The following is a 13,906-nucleotide window of genomic DNA, read 5'->3' as shown; positions in this document are numbered from 1 at the left end:
AAGGACCATTCACAATGGCATTGACCACCAAGAGTCAATCAGGGACACAAAAGCCTTAAATAAACTGGAAAGAGTGCAACATCTACCAAAGGCAAGGCAAGTTTATTTATATAGGACGTTTCAACAACAAGGCAATTCAAAGTGCTTTACACAAAATATTAAAGAGCAATTAAAAACAGTCATTAATGAGAATAGAAAATAAAAACAAGCTAAAATAGAATAAGGCAGGTATAAAATACAAGAATAAAATTTACAGTGCAGTGTAAGAAATGAATAGTTATTTGATTTAATAAAAGGCAGTATCAAACAGAAAAGTCCAGCCTCGATTCAAAGGAACAGAGTTGCAGCGGACCTGCAGTTTTCTGGTAGTTTGTTCCATATATGTGGTGCATAAAAACCAAACGCTGCTTCTCCATGTTTAGTTCTAACTCTGGGGACCGATAGCAGACTTGTCCCAGACAACTTGAAGGTCTGGATGGTTCATAATGTAGCAGAAGATCAGAAATGTATTTTGGCCCTAAACCATTCAGTGCTTTATAAACCAACAATAAATAGTATCTTGAAATCAATTCTTTGGAAGACTGGAAGCCAGTGTAAAGACCTCGGAACTGGAGTGATGTGATCCATTTTCTTGGTCCATCCTTCTAGAGTGTGTGTATCTGACAGAATCTGTGGAGGGAAAAGGCAGACCATATTTCAGTTGGGGCACGTCCATCACAAAACACCGGAAACTACAGATGCTGGAATCTTGAGCAAATACTAAACTGCTGGAGGAACGATGATGGGCCATGTGGCATTTGTAGCAGTAATGGACAAATGATGTTTTGGGTCAGGATGCTTCTTCAGACTTATTAGGCAATTTGAAACCCACAGAACTGGAATAGAAGTGAAATAAAAATATGAAATGCCAGAAATATTCAGTAGTTTAGGCCACATCGGTGGGAAGAGAAATAGCTGTTAATAAAACTTTCAGTTGTACAATTCCTTTTACAAGCAGAGCTCGTCATTTCTGATTAGACTGGGTTGTAAAGTAGGAAGCTCATCAGATATTTGCACAATATAATCTTCAACAAACAACCAATTGAGATGGAATAGATTATCTGCTGAAAATATAAATGTGTACAGAATGCAAGTATCTATTATGTGATCCTATTATGACCTCCTCATGACCTACAAAGCCCTCCATAACCTGGCCCCATCCTACCTGACTGACCTCCTCCACAGACACACTCCCACCTGCACCCTCCGCTCTGCTGCTGCCAACCTCCTGTCCCCCCATCCGGACCAAACTCAGATCCTGGGGGGACAGGGCTTTCTCCATCGCTGCTCCCACCCTCTGGAACTCACTACCCCAAACTGCCAGAGACTCCTCCTCACTCACCACATTCAAAACATCACTGAAGTCTCACCTGTTCAGCACTGCCTTCAACCACTGACCGTCACCTCACCTTCTGTCTCCTTTTTCTGTTCGTTTACTTATTTATCTATTTATTTTCTTCTCTATGTTCTAGTAATCCCTGTAAAGCGTCTTTGAGTGTTTGAAAAGCGCTATATAAATGTAATGCATTATTATTATTATTATTATAGTTTCATGCAAAATGTTAGATTTGTAGTATTTCCTTCATTGTGCGTCTCTCATATATCGTTGCCATCCAAAACAAAACAATAATGCCATCTTCCTCTCATTTTGCCCTGCCTTTTTGTAAAGTAGTTTTCCTAATTTATTATTAAGTTTACATATTTCTGGCTTAAATTGCTCTTTTTTTAAAAGAATTTATGCATTAACACAAAGTTTGAAGAATTGAAGATGCTTCTTCGTTTTTAAGTTTTTCTTTTTAAGACTGCCAATTTTATTTGCTCCGAGCAAATCTGCAAACTACTTGGTACAAATGGGTTTGAATATAATAAATAGAAGGAAGTGATCCATAACATCAGAAGTATATGCAGCAATGTTGGAGGAAAGAATTAAGCAAGATACCACAAAACAAAACTCAATTAAGATCTTGGTGGCTCCTGATTTGAACTCATAAAGAAGGAAATGTGAAATGAAACTCGGTTTTTAGATGAGAATTCCTTCAGAAATAGTTTTAGGTTAGCATTTCTGCAACACAGTAGTTCCCTGGTTCTTGTGTTGCAGAAAAGGACACATCCGTGCATATGATTACTGGGATACAATACCAGCTCATGTTGTCAAGGCAACATCGACAATAAAGGCAACATATTGAAACTAGAGTAAAAGATGCCTGTGCAGTCTTCGACCACTGAAACCAGCACATTTAGATTAGTTATAAAGTACAAATATATCACTTCACTACCTGCATATTTTAATCGATCTAATTTTTTTCTCAATTCCCCTCATTCCACGGCAGAAAGAATAAAAAGCACTACCAGGGAACAAAATTGAACAAAATGCAATTTCTTCAGTTTATGACAAATTGTGTTTTGTAATTTTGTTTTTTATACCTATATTTTGTGATATAACCATATAACAACTACAGCACGGAAATAGGCCCGTTCGGCCCTACCAGTCCACGCCGACCACTCTCCCTGACCTAGTCCCATCTACCTGCACTCAGACCATAACCCTCTAATCCCCTCTTATCCATATACCTATCCAATTTACTCTTAAATAATAAAATCGAGCCTGCCTCCACCACTTCCACCAGAAGCCCATTCCATACAGCCACCACCCTCTGAGTAAAGAAGTTACCTCTCATGTTACCCCTAAACTTTTGTCCCTCAATTCTGAAGCTATGTCCCCTTGTTGGAATCTTCCCCACTCTCAAAGGGAAAAGCCTACCCACGTCAACTCTGTCCGTCCCTCTCAAAATTTTAAAAACCTCTATCAAGTCCCCCCTCAACCTTCTACGCTCCAAAGAATAAAGACCCAACCTGTTCAACCTCTCTCTGTAGCTTAAGTGCTGAAACCCAGGCAACATTCTAGTAAATCTCCTCTGTACCCTCTCCATTTTGTCGATATCCTTCCTATAATTTGGCGACCAGAACTGCACACCATACTCCAGATTCGGCCTCACCAATGCCCTGTACAATTTTAACATTACATCCCAACTTCTATACTCGATGCTCTGATTTATAAAGGCAAGCATACCAAACGCCTTCTTCACCACCCTATCCACATGAGATTCCACCTTCAGGGAGCAATGCACAGTTATTCCCAGATCCCTCTGTTCTACTGCATTCCTCAATTCCCTACCATTTACCCTGTACGTCTTTCCATATATCCATATATCCATATGTTAGCACTATAGATAATTATATTCATTTATTGTCATTGCAACGAGTACAACAAAATTAAAAAATAGCCAATCCTGACGGTGCGTACAAACATATATGCAATAAATGCAAAAACAAATAAATACAATTAAATACAATTATATTAAGTACAAGATTTTTTAACGGTGTTGCCTAGTGCAAAGGTAGTGTTCAGTTCTCGTATGGCCCTGGGGTAAAAACTGTTCTTAAGTCTGTTTGTTCGGGATTTGATCGACCTGAAACGTCGACCAGAGGGCAGATGAACAAACAGACGGTGGCCGGGGTGGGATGGATCTTTTATTATTTTGCCTGCTCTACTGAGGCAGCGTAGTCTGAACAGGTGCTCCAGGGAGGGCAGTGAGCAGCCGATGATCTTCTGGGCCGTCGTGATGACCCTCTGAAGGGCCTTCCTGTCCTTTTCTGAGCAGCTGGCATACCATGTGGTTATACAGTATGCCAGCACACTCTCGATGGAGCAGCGATAGAAGGACAACATGAGCTTCTCCTGCAGGTTGGTTTTCCTGAGGATCCTCAGGAAGTGGAGTCTCTGCTGTGCCTTCTTTACTGTGGTGATGGTGTTGGTAGACCAGGTAAGATCCTCTGCGATGTGCGTACCCAGGAACCTGAAAGCTGGTACCCTTTCCACACAGACCCCATTGATGTAGAGTGGGTCGTAATCTCCACTGGTTTTTCTAAAGTCAATTATAAGTTCCTTTGTTTTGGAGGAGTTCAGGACCAGATTGTTCACTGAACACCATGCTGCCAGCCTTTGGATTTCATCCCTATAGGCTGTCTCATCTCCTTCTGAGATGAGTCCAACCACAGTCGTGTCATCCGCGAACTTGATGATGGTGTTGGTGGGATGGGTGGGGGCGCAGTCGTGAGTGTAGAGGGAGTAAAGGATGGGGCTCAACACACAGCCCTGTGGTGAGCCGGTGCTCAGTGTAATGGTGGAGGAGAGGTGAGGGCCTATTTTGACGGTCTGGGGGCGGTTGGTCAGGAAGTCCTTGATCCATTGGCAGATGGTTTGGGAAAATCCAAGGTCGGAAAGTTTGGTGACCAGTCTGCTCGGGATGACCGTGTTAAAGGCAGAGCTGAAGTCGAGGAAGAGCATCCTCACATAGCTCCCCTGGTGTTCAAGGTGGGTCAGTGCAGTGTGAAGAGCAGTGTCGATGGCATCCCCTGTAGACCTATTTGCTCTGTAGGCAAACTGGTGTGGGTCGAAGGTGGGTGGGAGGCTGGCTTTGATGTGCTGCAGGACCAGTCTCTCGAAGCACTTTGTGATGACCGGTGTGAGTGCTACCGGACGGTAGTCGTTAAGACCGCTGATGACAGACTTTTTCGGCAGTGGGATGATTGTGGCGGACTTCAGGCAGGGAGGGATGGTGGATTTTAAAAGGGACAGGTTGAAGATTTTTGTGAAGACCTCAGATAATTGGTCTGCACATTCCCTCAGCACTCTGCCCGTCACACCATCGGGGCCTGCAGCTTTCCTGGGATTCACTGCTCTGAGCACGCGCTTAACATCATACTCCTGCACAGTGAAGGTGTTGCTGTCAGGTGCTGGAGAGGGTGTTATGTCTGCCACTGTAGCTTTCACCTCGAAACGAGCAAAGAAACAGTTAAGTTCCTCTGCCAGCGAGGCGTCGCCGTCGGCAGTCGTGCGGTTGCTGGTCTTGTAGTTGGTGATGTGCTGGATGCCTTGCCATACCCGCCGTGGGTCACTATAGATGCAGTGAATGGGAAAAAATGTATAAACAATGCTTAAATGTTCAGAGTCAATTAAGTAAAATTGCATTCTACTTTAGATTATTTTCATTAAACATGCACCTAATCGAGATTCTAACATTCTTTTTGAGGCTGAATGAAGTTGTGGACTGTTAATCTATATTGGAATGCTCACCCAGTGTGCAATAATAAACAAAAAATCAATCCTAAAATACAAGAAAAAATTCAAATGTATCAGTAATCTTAGCCATCCTAATTTACAGCTCTCTACCTTGCTGTAGTCCCAATAGATTTTCCACAGCTTCATATCAGGAATATGGTTCCTTCATATTCGCTGCTGGTCAGCGAAAGAAAAGAATTGACATCTTTATTTTGCACTGATTATATCACCACAAGCTCCAGGATTGCTCCATAGCCAGTGAATCTGTTTTGAAATGTAGCTACTACAATCATAGACAAGTAGATCAACTTATTTGCATAGAGCATGGTCCCATATGTATAAGATAACACTAGTTAATCTGTTTGGTGCCTGTTTGAAAAGTTGCTCAGGACAGTAGATGGATTCTGTGTGCTTACAATCCTAATCGCTCTGGATATCATTTTTTCACCTTAAAAATGAAAATGCTGCAGCCAAAAAATCTTTTTTCTTTTAGAGGGCCATTACTTCTTAATTGCAGGCATGTTTGATGTCCATGCTTCTGTTATTGTTCTATCCACTGAGGGAGTGAATGCACAAGCAATGGATTCCAATGTACCAAGTTTGGGTCACCAGGAAAGATTGTTCATGACATTGTTAAAATAAAGTATCTATTTCACCCTTGTCTGGAAAAAGCTGCCAATAAAAGCCTACTGACATACAACATTAATTCCTGTCAGGCAGCTGCTCGAAGAAATTTCAGACATCTGGCAACAGAAATGTCATCAAGTTGACTGAGAAGCCAATCACACAGGGACATTCCCGCAGACAGCAAAATGGTAGGGCGGCACAGTGACGCAGCTGGTAGAGCTGCTGCCTCACAGAGCTAGAGACCTGGGTTTGATCCTGACTTTGGGTGCTGTCAGTGTGGAGTTTGCACGTTTTCCCTGTGACTGCGTGGGTTTCATCCGGGTGCTCCGGTTTCCTCCCACAGCCCAACAACATGCTGGTTTGTAGGTTCATTGACCTCTGTAAATCACTCCTGGTGTGTAGGGAATAGAGGCGAAAGTGAGATAACATCGAAATTAGTGTGAATAGATGGTCAGAATGAATTTGGTGCACCAAAGGGCCCGTTTCCATGCAGTACCACTAAACTAAACAAAACTAACCTAAACCACAAAGTAAAAAGGACAAATTGTTAACAAATGCTAAAAAATGTTTTAAAGATGAATATAAAAATAATTCATGCACATGAAACTAAAGCACACAGAAATATCCACAAATCTTCAAAACCATTAAACTATATTAAAATACTTTGTATTTTGAAATATTTTTCTGATGGTTTTATAATTCACATATACAAAATTATCTTTTTAGAGATCAGTAGCTTCATTAAACTGTAATTAAGGGACAGCACAGCATTAAAAATGTGCATGCATCTCATGCAACAAAATTAAATATTAGAACACTGATTATGCATCAAAATGCTGGAAAAGACTGTAAAATAGCGCACCCTGGGGGTGGACTGAGAATTATTGATAGAAACTTTATTATTTCTGCAATTAACTGTTTTGTGTATGGCAGCAGCACAAGGTAACAAGGGGAAGTAAGAGTATAGACCTCCCTACCCATGGAAAATGTGTGGCCACATGTCAGGTTTCTATCGATGTGTCACTTATCCCACTGTAATAATTTATGTTTGAAATTTTGCGTGCATAATTTGGATTTTATAATTTTGTACACTAGAATGATTATGGTGCTGCAAATTTTCTACACATTGAGTGCACAAGTACACCAACAAAGCAGTTTCTATTTACTGTCCTGATTTACATTTAAAATCCAGTTTCCTTTATTTGAGACCATATGTGATATTGCAACCATGGAAACATAACGCACCTATGATCATATTGTTTTAATCAAGATTGTGGGGTATCTGTAGCATATTTTTTAACGGTTGTAGGTTTTATTCAATTGTTTTGATCTGGTATGAAAGAAAATGTTGGTTTAAATCCACTTTTGTTGATTTTCAGAAAACTGTCACGTTTGTTATTTTCTTTTGGGAGTTGTGTTTTAGTCTAAGATAATTGTCAATGCATGTGTTTACACCATGAATTATTACGAATAACCATCAGTAACAGAAAGATGCTGGTTGATCCTCAATCTATCTCTCTTGGTAATATTGTCTGAGAACTCCAATTAAACTTTTAATAGAATAGAATAAAAATGTGGACTGCCTCTATTGTGATACAATTCATATTTTCTGTGCATTGATATTTAATTGTAAAAACATGTAAGAACTATGAATCTTATGACTTACAGAGGATACAAGCTTATTATTTGCCCTAGTTTCAGATTTTGAATATTATCAATTATTCTCACCACAGGATGATTTATGAGAGAATAGATATTTTGGAAGCAAAGTTAGTGTTAAAGAAAAATGAAAATAATGTTATTAGCAACGTGCTGATATGTTGTTACATAAGCTAAGAATAGATCTTTAAAAGGCCCGTGAAAAAAGATTTTTGAAATGACTTAACAGCTGTTTAATGTTCTGACTTGTACCATTGTTCCGTGAGCTGAGCAAGCCTGAACTAGTCCATCAAAAGTACAAAATGCCTTGAAGTGTTTTAAGCCACCAGATCATCAGTATTTTGCACAATGACACATTTACAACTATTTAAAAAGACAAGTTGAATTAAACATTACAAGATATATCTAGGGGACGAGTAGTTTGTTTTAACTGCACAGTGTGGTGATGGAAATATCATCTCTTGAAATTTGTTTAATTGCAAGGCAATCAACACAGCTATATTAAACCATGGCACTGTGAAACCACAAAGGAAATTTTACAGAAACTACCAAGTGCTCTGAGTTCTGAAGCAAGTTTCTGCTTGAAAGAGGAAGTGAACTCCAGCAAATGAATCATTCTTCTAATTTTGTGTTACTCCAGAACTCTGCTTTGATTTAGAAATATTCATCACAAAAATGGCGTTTAAAGGTAATTTCCGTTGATAAAATAATCAAAGTCGCACATAGCCAAAACAAAATCTAAAATATGTATGAAGTTAATCGATTTACTTGTCACAGGAATTCAAAGAAATTAGATCTGATTATCTGAATATCTCATATAATTAATAAATGTATTAAATTTATTTATAAATTTAAATAAATTTCTTCATTTAACCAGAAATAAAGCAAGATTACAGCAGGTTTATTAAAATGTGACCAAAGGAGATACAATAGACAATAGGTGCAGGAGTAGGCCATTCGGCCCTTCGAGCCAGCACCGCCATTCACCGTGATCATGGCTGATCATCCACAATCAGTACCCCGTTCCTGCCTTCTCCCCATATCCCTTGACTCCGCTATCATTAAGAGCTCTATCTAACTCTCTCTTGAAAGCTTCCAGGGAATTGGCCTCCATTGCCTTCTGAGGCAGAGACTTCCACAGCTTCACAACTCTGAGTGAAAAAGTTTTTCCTCATCTCCGTTTTAAATGGCCTACCCCTTATTCTTAAATGATAAGTTGGAGGCACAAGAAACTGTAGATGCTGGAATTTATACCAAAGCAAAAAAGAGCAGCAGGAAGAACTCGGTGGGTCAAACAGCATATGTGGAGGGAAATGGACAGTCAACATTTTGAGTTGAGTATGTTCTTTTTTTATGACTGGTATTTTTAGGGCTATAAGTTTAGCTTCATGATAACTACAAAGTGGATATAAAGTGGGTCCTGACACAAGTCAGAAAGAAAGATGTGTTCCTCAGGTGAACCAAAACGACAGTTCTGAAGAAAATGTTTCACTTGACTTTTACGTTGTTCTAGATCTTTTAAATATTATCAAAATTTAAAAATGTAGCATAGAATCGTGTGAGTACTGAAATTAAAGAATTTAAATCTGCTCTAACAAGAAATTCTTATTCTGCTATTTCTTGCAGTCCATCCCTAATTTCTCATGACTTTAGGGGTCAACCATATTAATGACGTCTTTCCTGGAAGAACGCTGGTAAACTAGATTTGATTTACATTCTTACCATTGGTGAGACTTTAAAAAAAAGATACAGAGTGATTCAATAGTTCATATTTAATTTAAAAATTGCAGATGCTGTGGAAAGATTCAGACTCATGTTTTGGAGCAATGGTCCAAACCTCAAGATAACTTAATTGTGCAACCGTTATATTTTCTGCCTTCCAAATTCTCTCACTAATTTTCTGCTTTCCATTTCTTGCTCTGCTTTTCTCCCTCTCCGTCTATGCTCCATAATCAAAGCCGACTTCTCCAGAACTGGTCTGAGTGCTCAGGGACATATGGTAAGTTTTGGTGTCAGTGTGTGTGCTACATGGAACGTTCAAGATAATTGATTTAAGAGATTAAGTCTCAATCTGCATCTCTCCAAGGAAATGTATATTCTTTCTCTTAAGCCAGATGGACACAAAAAGCTGGAGTAACTCAGCGGGACAGGCAGCATCTCTGGACAGAAGGAATGGGTGACGTTTAGGGTCAAGACCTTACCCTTCCAAATCTCTAGACTCCCTCTTCCCTGGCTCTCAGCCTGAAGAAGGGCTTTGACCCGAAACATCACCCATTCCTTTTCTCCAGAGATGCTGCCTGTCCCATTGTGTTACACTAGCATTTTGAGTCCATCTTTGGTTCCATCCCACACGTATCTTGTTGAACAGCAGATTAAAGATTTCTACGAAGCTCATATTATTGGTACTATGTTACCCATGGGAGGACACAGAGTGCTGAAGTAGCTCAGCAGGTCAAGCAGTGTCTCTAGTAAACATCCATGTTATACATAGTTTAACTATGTAACCTGTAACCAATGAGTGCAATTTTCATCGATATAATGATCTAAATGATACTACCAATAGATTTTGAAACTCCTAAAAGAACATGTACGAGATGTAAAATAACATAAAAGATTTACTCTAGTTTACTCTAATCATTTGTTTTTGTTTTCATTATCAGTCTTAGTGCCAATAACTCAAAATGTTCAACTCCTGACAACTGTTTTAGTACTTTTAATCTTCTATTATGATGACAATTAATGCCCTTGATATTAAGTGGCCAGCCATCAATTCTTAGTTTCCTTCTACCATGAGCAGGCAATGCTAAGTGATAACTGTTTAAAAGAAACATACAGTTACGACGAGGCCACACTCCTCACTTGATTCCACTTTTTACCATTGATCAGAGTATTGTCACAATAAGACGGGCAATCTTAATTCCCTGTCTGTACCTAAACAAGTTCCTTTCTGGCATCTATTTCTTCATGGTGCTTAAACATTACTGAGACATGAGTAGCTTGTAAGTTATTAAATGCCTGTAAAACACATTCCAAAGAGGATATGAAAACCACCATATAGAAACAAGTTATTTTTTCTTCTTGTTAACACATGTTGGGAAGGGTTGTATTATCTGCAAACAGAGATCAGAAACAGGACCTTTACCACAATAGCCACTAATATTTAGCACACAGATACCAAACAAATGACTGACAAATTCAGAATGGAATGGAACATCTGATAATTGCATTGAGCTATCAAAAATCTATTTTTAAATGTAATTAGTGTTATAATGGAAGCAGGCTATAACAGTAGGCCAGGAGGTTATCACTGGAACATCTCACACCACATGCACAGTATGTAATCAAGCATGGGGCTTATTCCTACAGGGAGAAAATTGAAAAGTAAAATGTTATGGTAAACTTTTATTAAGCTTTAGTTTGCTCACTTTGAGTGCTACGTTGTAAAAGGAAATTGAGACAGTGGAGAATGTTATAAATATAATTTACAAAAATAATACCAGATTTTCTTGCCTATCAGAAAAATGTGAACAAAGCTTTGTCTCTTTTCCCTTAAAAAGTGAAGATTGAGGGTGACTTAATGGAGATCTTTAGAATTTTGATGGGTTTTACTTGATTAGGCTCAGAGTACAGTGGAAGTAGTCTTCTACAGCACCTTAAGCTTCCACCATTCAATGAGAACATGGCTGATCTGATCACTGGTTTCATTTCCACTTTTCTGACTAGTTCCCTTTACTGTTAATTCACTAAAAGTATAAAAATTTATTTCATCTTTGAACATCCTCACCGACTTACAGCTTTCAATGGTAGAAAATTATGAAGATTCATAAGCTTTTGAAAGATTAAATTCCTTAAATGGTTTGTCCTTTATTTTGAGACCCTCATCAGAAGATACAACCTCTTGATATCTACCCTGTTAACCCTTCCTAGGATTTTGTTTCGATGAGATCATCTCTTTTTTTAAACTCCAGAAAATATAGCTAATTTAAAATATTCCTCAAAAGCTAACACCTTCATACAATTGTCTGCTCCAAGACAGATATATTGATCTGTAAAATAAGTGGACAAATGTTGTATGCCGAATCCTGGCTGTGACCATGGAATTGAGCTCAGCCACAGAAAGAATCATATGATAAATTCCCCACTTTTGAATTCTACCTTTTGGGTAATAAAGGTTAACATTATATTCAGACCCAGTCTGAAGAAGGGTTTCATATCCATGTTCACCAGAGATGTTGTCTGACCTTTGCGTCATTTTGTGTATTAACCAGCATCTGCAGTTCCTTGTTTCTACAAAGCTAACAGGGAATTCAGGAGAAACTTCCTTCCTCACTGGGTAGTGAGGAAATGAAAGCATTTATAACAGGATCAGCAGAGATACATTTAAGGGGAAAATGGATAGATAAATAATGGAAAATTGAATAGAAGTCTGAAAAAGCGTCCTGACCAAAAACATCGCCTATCCAGATGCGGTCTGACCCGCTGAGTTTCTCCAACACTTGGTATTTTCCTTTGAAAAGAAAGTTAAGGCTGGTATTTTTTTCACTTTTCAGGACTTGGACTTCGCTGGCATTTGATTGCCCTCGATAGTAAGCCCCATGGAACCACTGCAATCTGGTGAAGGTAGATGCGGAGGAAAGCATAAACACCAGCTCATCGATGGACTCGGGGCGAATGGGCATCTATGCGGAACTACCAAAGAATGAATTATTGCAATTAAACTTTGCCAACTCCCATCTTGGACAGAGGCTGGTTTCTTTGCACAACCTACCTCAGGATCACTCATCCGAGTATATTTCAAGTGGTTTTTATTTAAGAGAAAGCGTATCCTCCCAGATGCCAGGTCTTGTGCACAGCAAGAGGAAGAAGTATAGACATGCTTTCAGGCACTTGATCTCATGACACATAGTTTCGCATTTCCTTTCTTTGATCTGCCCCTCTCTCTCTCTCTCTTCCTGTTCTTTCAGTAGCAGCCGGGGTGTCAATGAATTGCGAGGGCTGAACCTGCGATGCGTTGGGAGTTAAGTGCAAATACAGGAAGCCCCTGTCACTTGCCGGCTGAGGGGAGGAGGAAGATGCACACTTTAGCGCTTCAGTGACTCGAGTCGCAGATCAAGAGAGGGAAGGGTTTGCCGGAGGGAAGGAGCACAGACACAGTCCCGGGGCCGGCATCATGTTCATGTCCAAGGCTGTCAGCCGGCTCAGCCGCAAGCGGCCGCCTTCAGGTAGGTGTCAGCCTCCGCTCCGGGCGGGGGGCTGCAGCCGCCTCTGCTGCTGTTGTTGCTGCACCGCCTCTGCTGCCGGCTCCGGAGCTCCTGTCAGCGGGCGGCCGGCTGATGCACCCCCGCTCCTCTCACCCCTGCCCGGGACACACGCGCACTCCCTCCCCCTGCCCGGGACACACGCGGGAGCGCGCCTCCCCCCTCAATCCCCGGGACACACGCGGGAGCGCGTCTCCCCCTGTCCGGGACACACGCGGGAGCGCGCCTCCCTCCCCCACTCCCCAGGACACGCGCGCTCCTCTCACCCCTGCCCGGGACACGCGCGCAACTTCACACCCCGGGACACGCGCGCTCCCTCACCTCTTCCCTCCCCCCCCTCAATCCCCGGGACACGCGCGCTCCCTCACCTCTTCCCTGCAACCCCCTCCTCCCTCCCCCCACTCCGGGACACGCGCGCTCCCTCACCTCTTCCCTGCAACCCCCTCCCTCTCCCCGCGGGGCTCGCTGAGTTGAGCCGGGGTGCAGAGCCCGGGCTGGGGCTGCCCTGCAGCCAGAGTCTCTCCTCCCTCCGGGCAGCTGGACTGGACACCAAAGCACGCCAGCAGCGAGAGGAGCAGCTCCAGTCTGCAGAGCAGCCGCTGCCAACTCCCTCCCAACACTTAACGGGCTCCAGCCGTTTAACTTTATGTACTGACTCCCCCGCCTGCTCATGTGCACGGAGCGGGCTAGCTTGCTGACTGACTGACTCCTGATAGGGAAAGGATTTACTTAAACATTGAGGGGCAGCTTTCAAAAAAATGAACTGTCAGCATGGGAAGAGTTTGCTACCAATTGCTTTAAAAGTAATCTTTGTAACAAATACTTTTTTCCCCAAAACAATACAGTTTGGGGAGACAAAATGCATTATTCTTCAGCAGTTTTGTGTTGCTTTTTTTTGTGAGATCACAGCTAGACCTGTCTCACCATGTGGACAGGCACACTGAGCGAACAGCCATTTTAAGCTGACTTGGCTGATTGACTCACGCACAGCAACTGTGATGAAAGTGGTTGCTTCAAAAAAAAACTTGGGCTCTGGGCAACTCGTTCTTTGGGAACCAAATGTGCAGCTGCCGCATCATAGACGTAGAGTGAAAAAGGCAATCAGTCTGTTTTGCATTAGCAGGGTCCTTAATGAGTACACGAACCACCAGCCATCAACAATTATACTTTTTACTGATGAAGATTATTTGATTAATACATC

At 41.3% G+C, this 13,906-nt stretch overlaps 1 protein-coding gene and 1 long non-coding RNA gene across 2 annotated transcripts in view; one reads left to right on the top strand and one right to left on the bottom strand.

Moving 5' to 3' along the window:
* Positions 1-47: 47 nt before the first annotated feature.
* On the bottom strand, positions 48-13,271 carry LOC144601415 (uncharacterized). Its single transcript, XR_013548312.1, has 3 exons — positions 13,132-13,271; positions 12,216-12,502; positions 48-669 (listed from the first exon to the last, which is right to left on the bottom strand). It is a non-coding gene; the product is annotated as an uncharacterized LOC144601415 (long non-coding RNA).
* The window catches only part of LOC144601414 (regulator of G-protein signaling 10-like), a 40,143-nt gene continuing 38,652 nt past the window's right edge, over positions 12,416-13,906 (top strand). The window contains exon 1 of the mRNA XM_078413512.1: positions 12,416-12,669. Coding sequence (XP_078269638.1) covers positions 12,618-12,669 — 52 coding nt within the window. The 5' untranslated portion in view covers positions 12,416-12,617. The remainder of the gene's footprint in view (positions 12,670-13,906) is intronic.

The sequence above is a fragment of the Rhinoraja longicauda genome, chromosome 16 (genome assembly GCF_053455715.1).
Source record: "Rhinoraja longicauda isolate Sanriku21f chromosome 16, sRhiLon1.1, whole genome shotgun sequence".
In the NCBI taxonomy this organism is placed as follows: Eukaryota; Metazoa; Chordata; class Chondrichthyes; order Rajiformes; family Arhynchobatidae; genus Rhinoraja; species Rhinoraja longicauda.
This window is presented reverse-complemented; position numbering and strand designations above follow the sequence as displayed.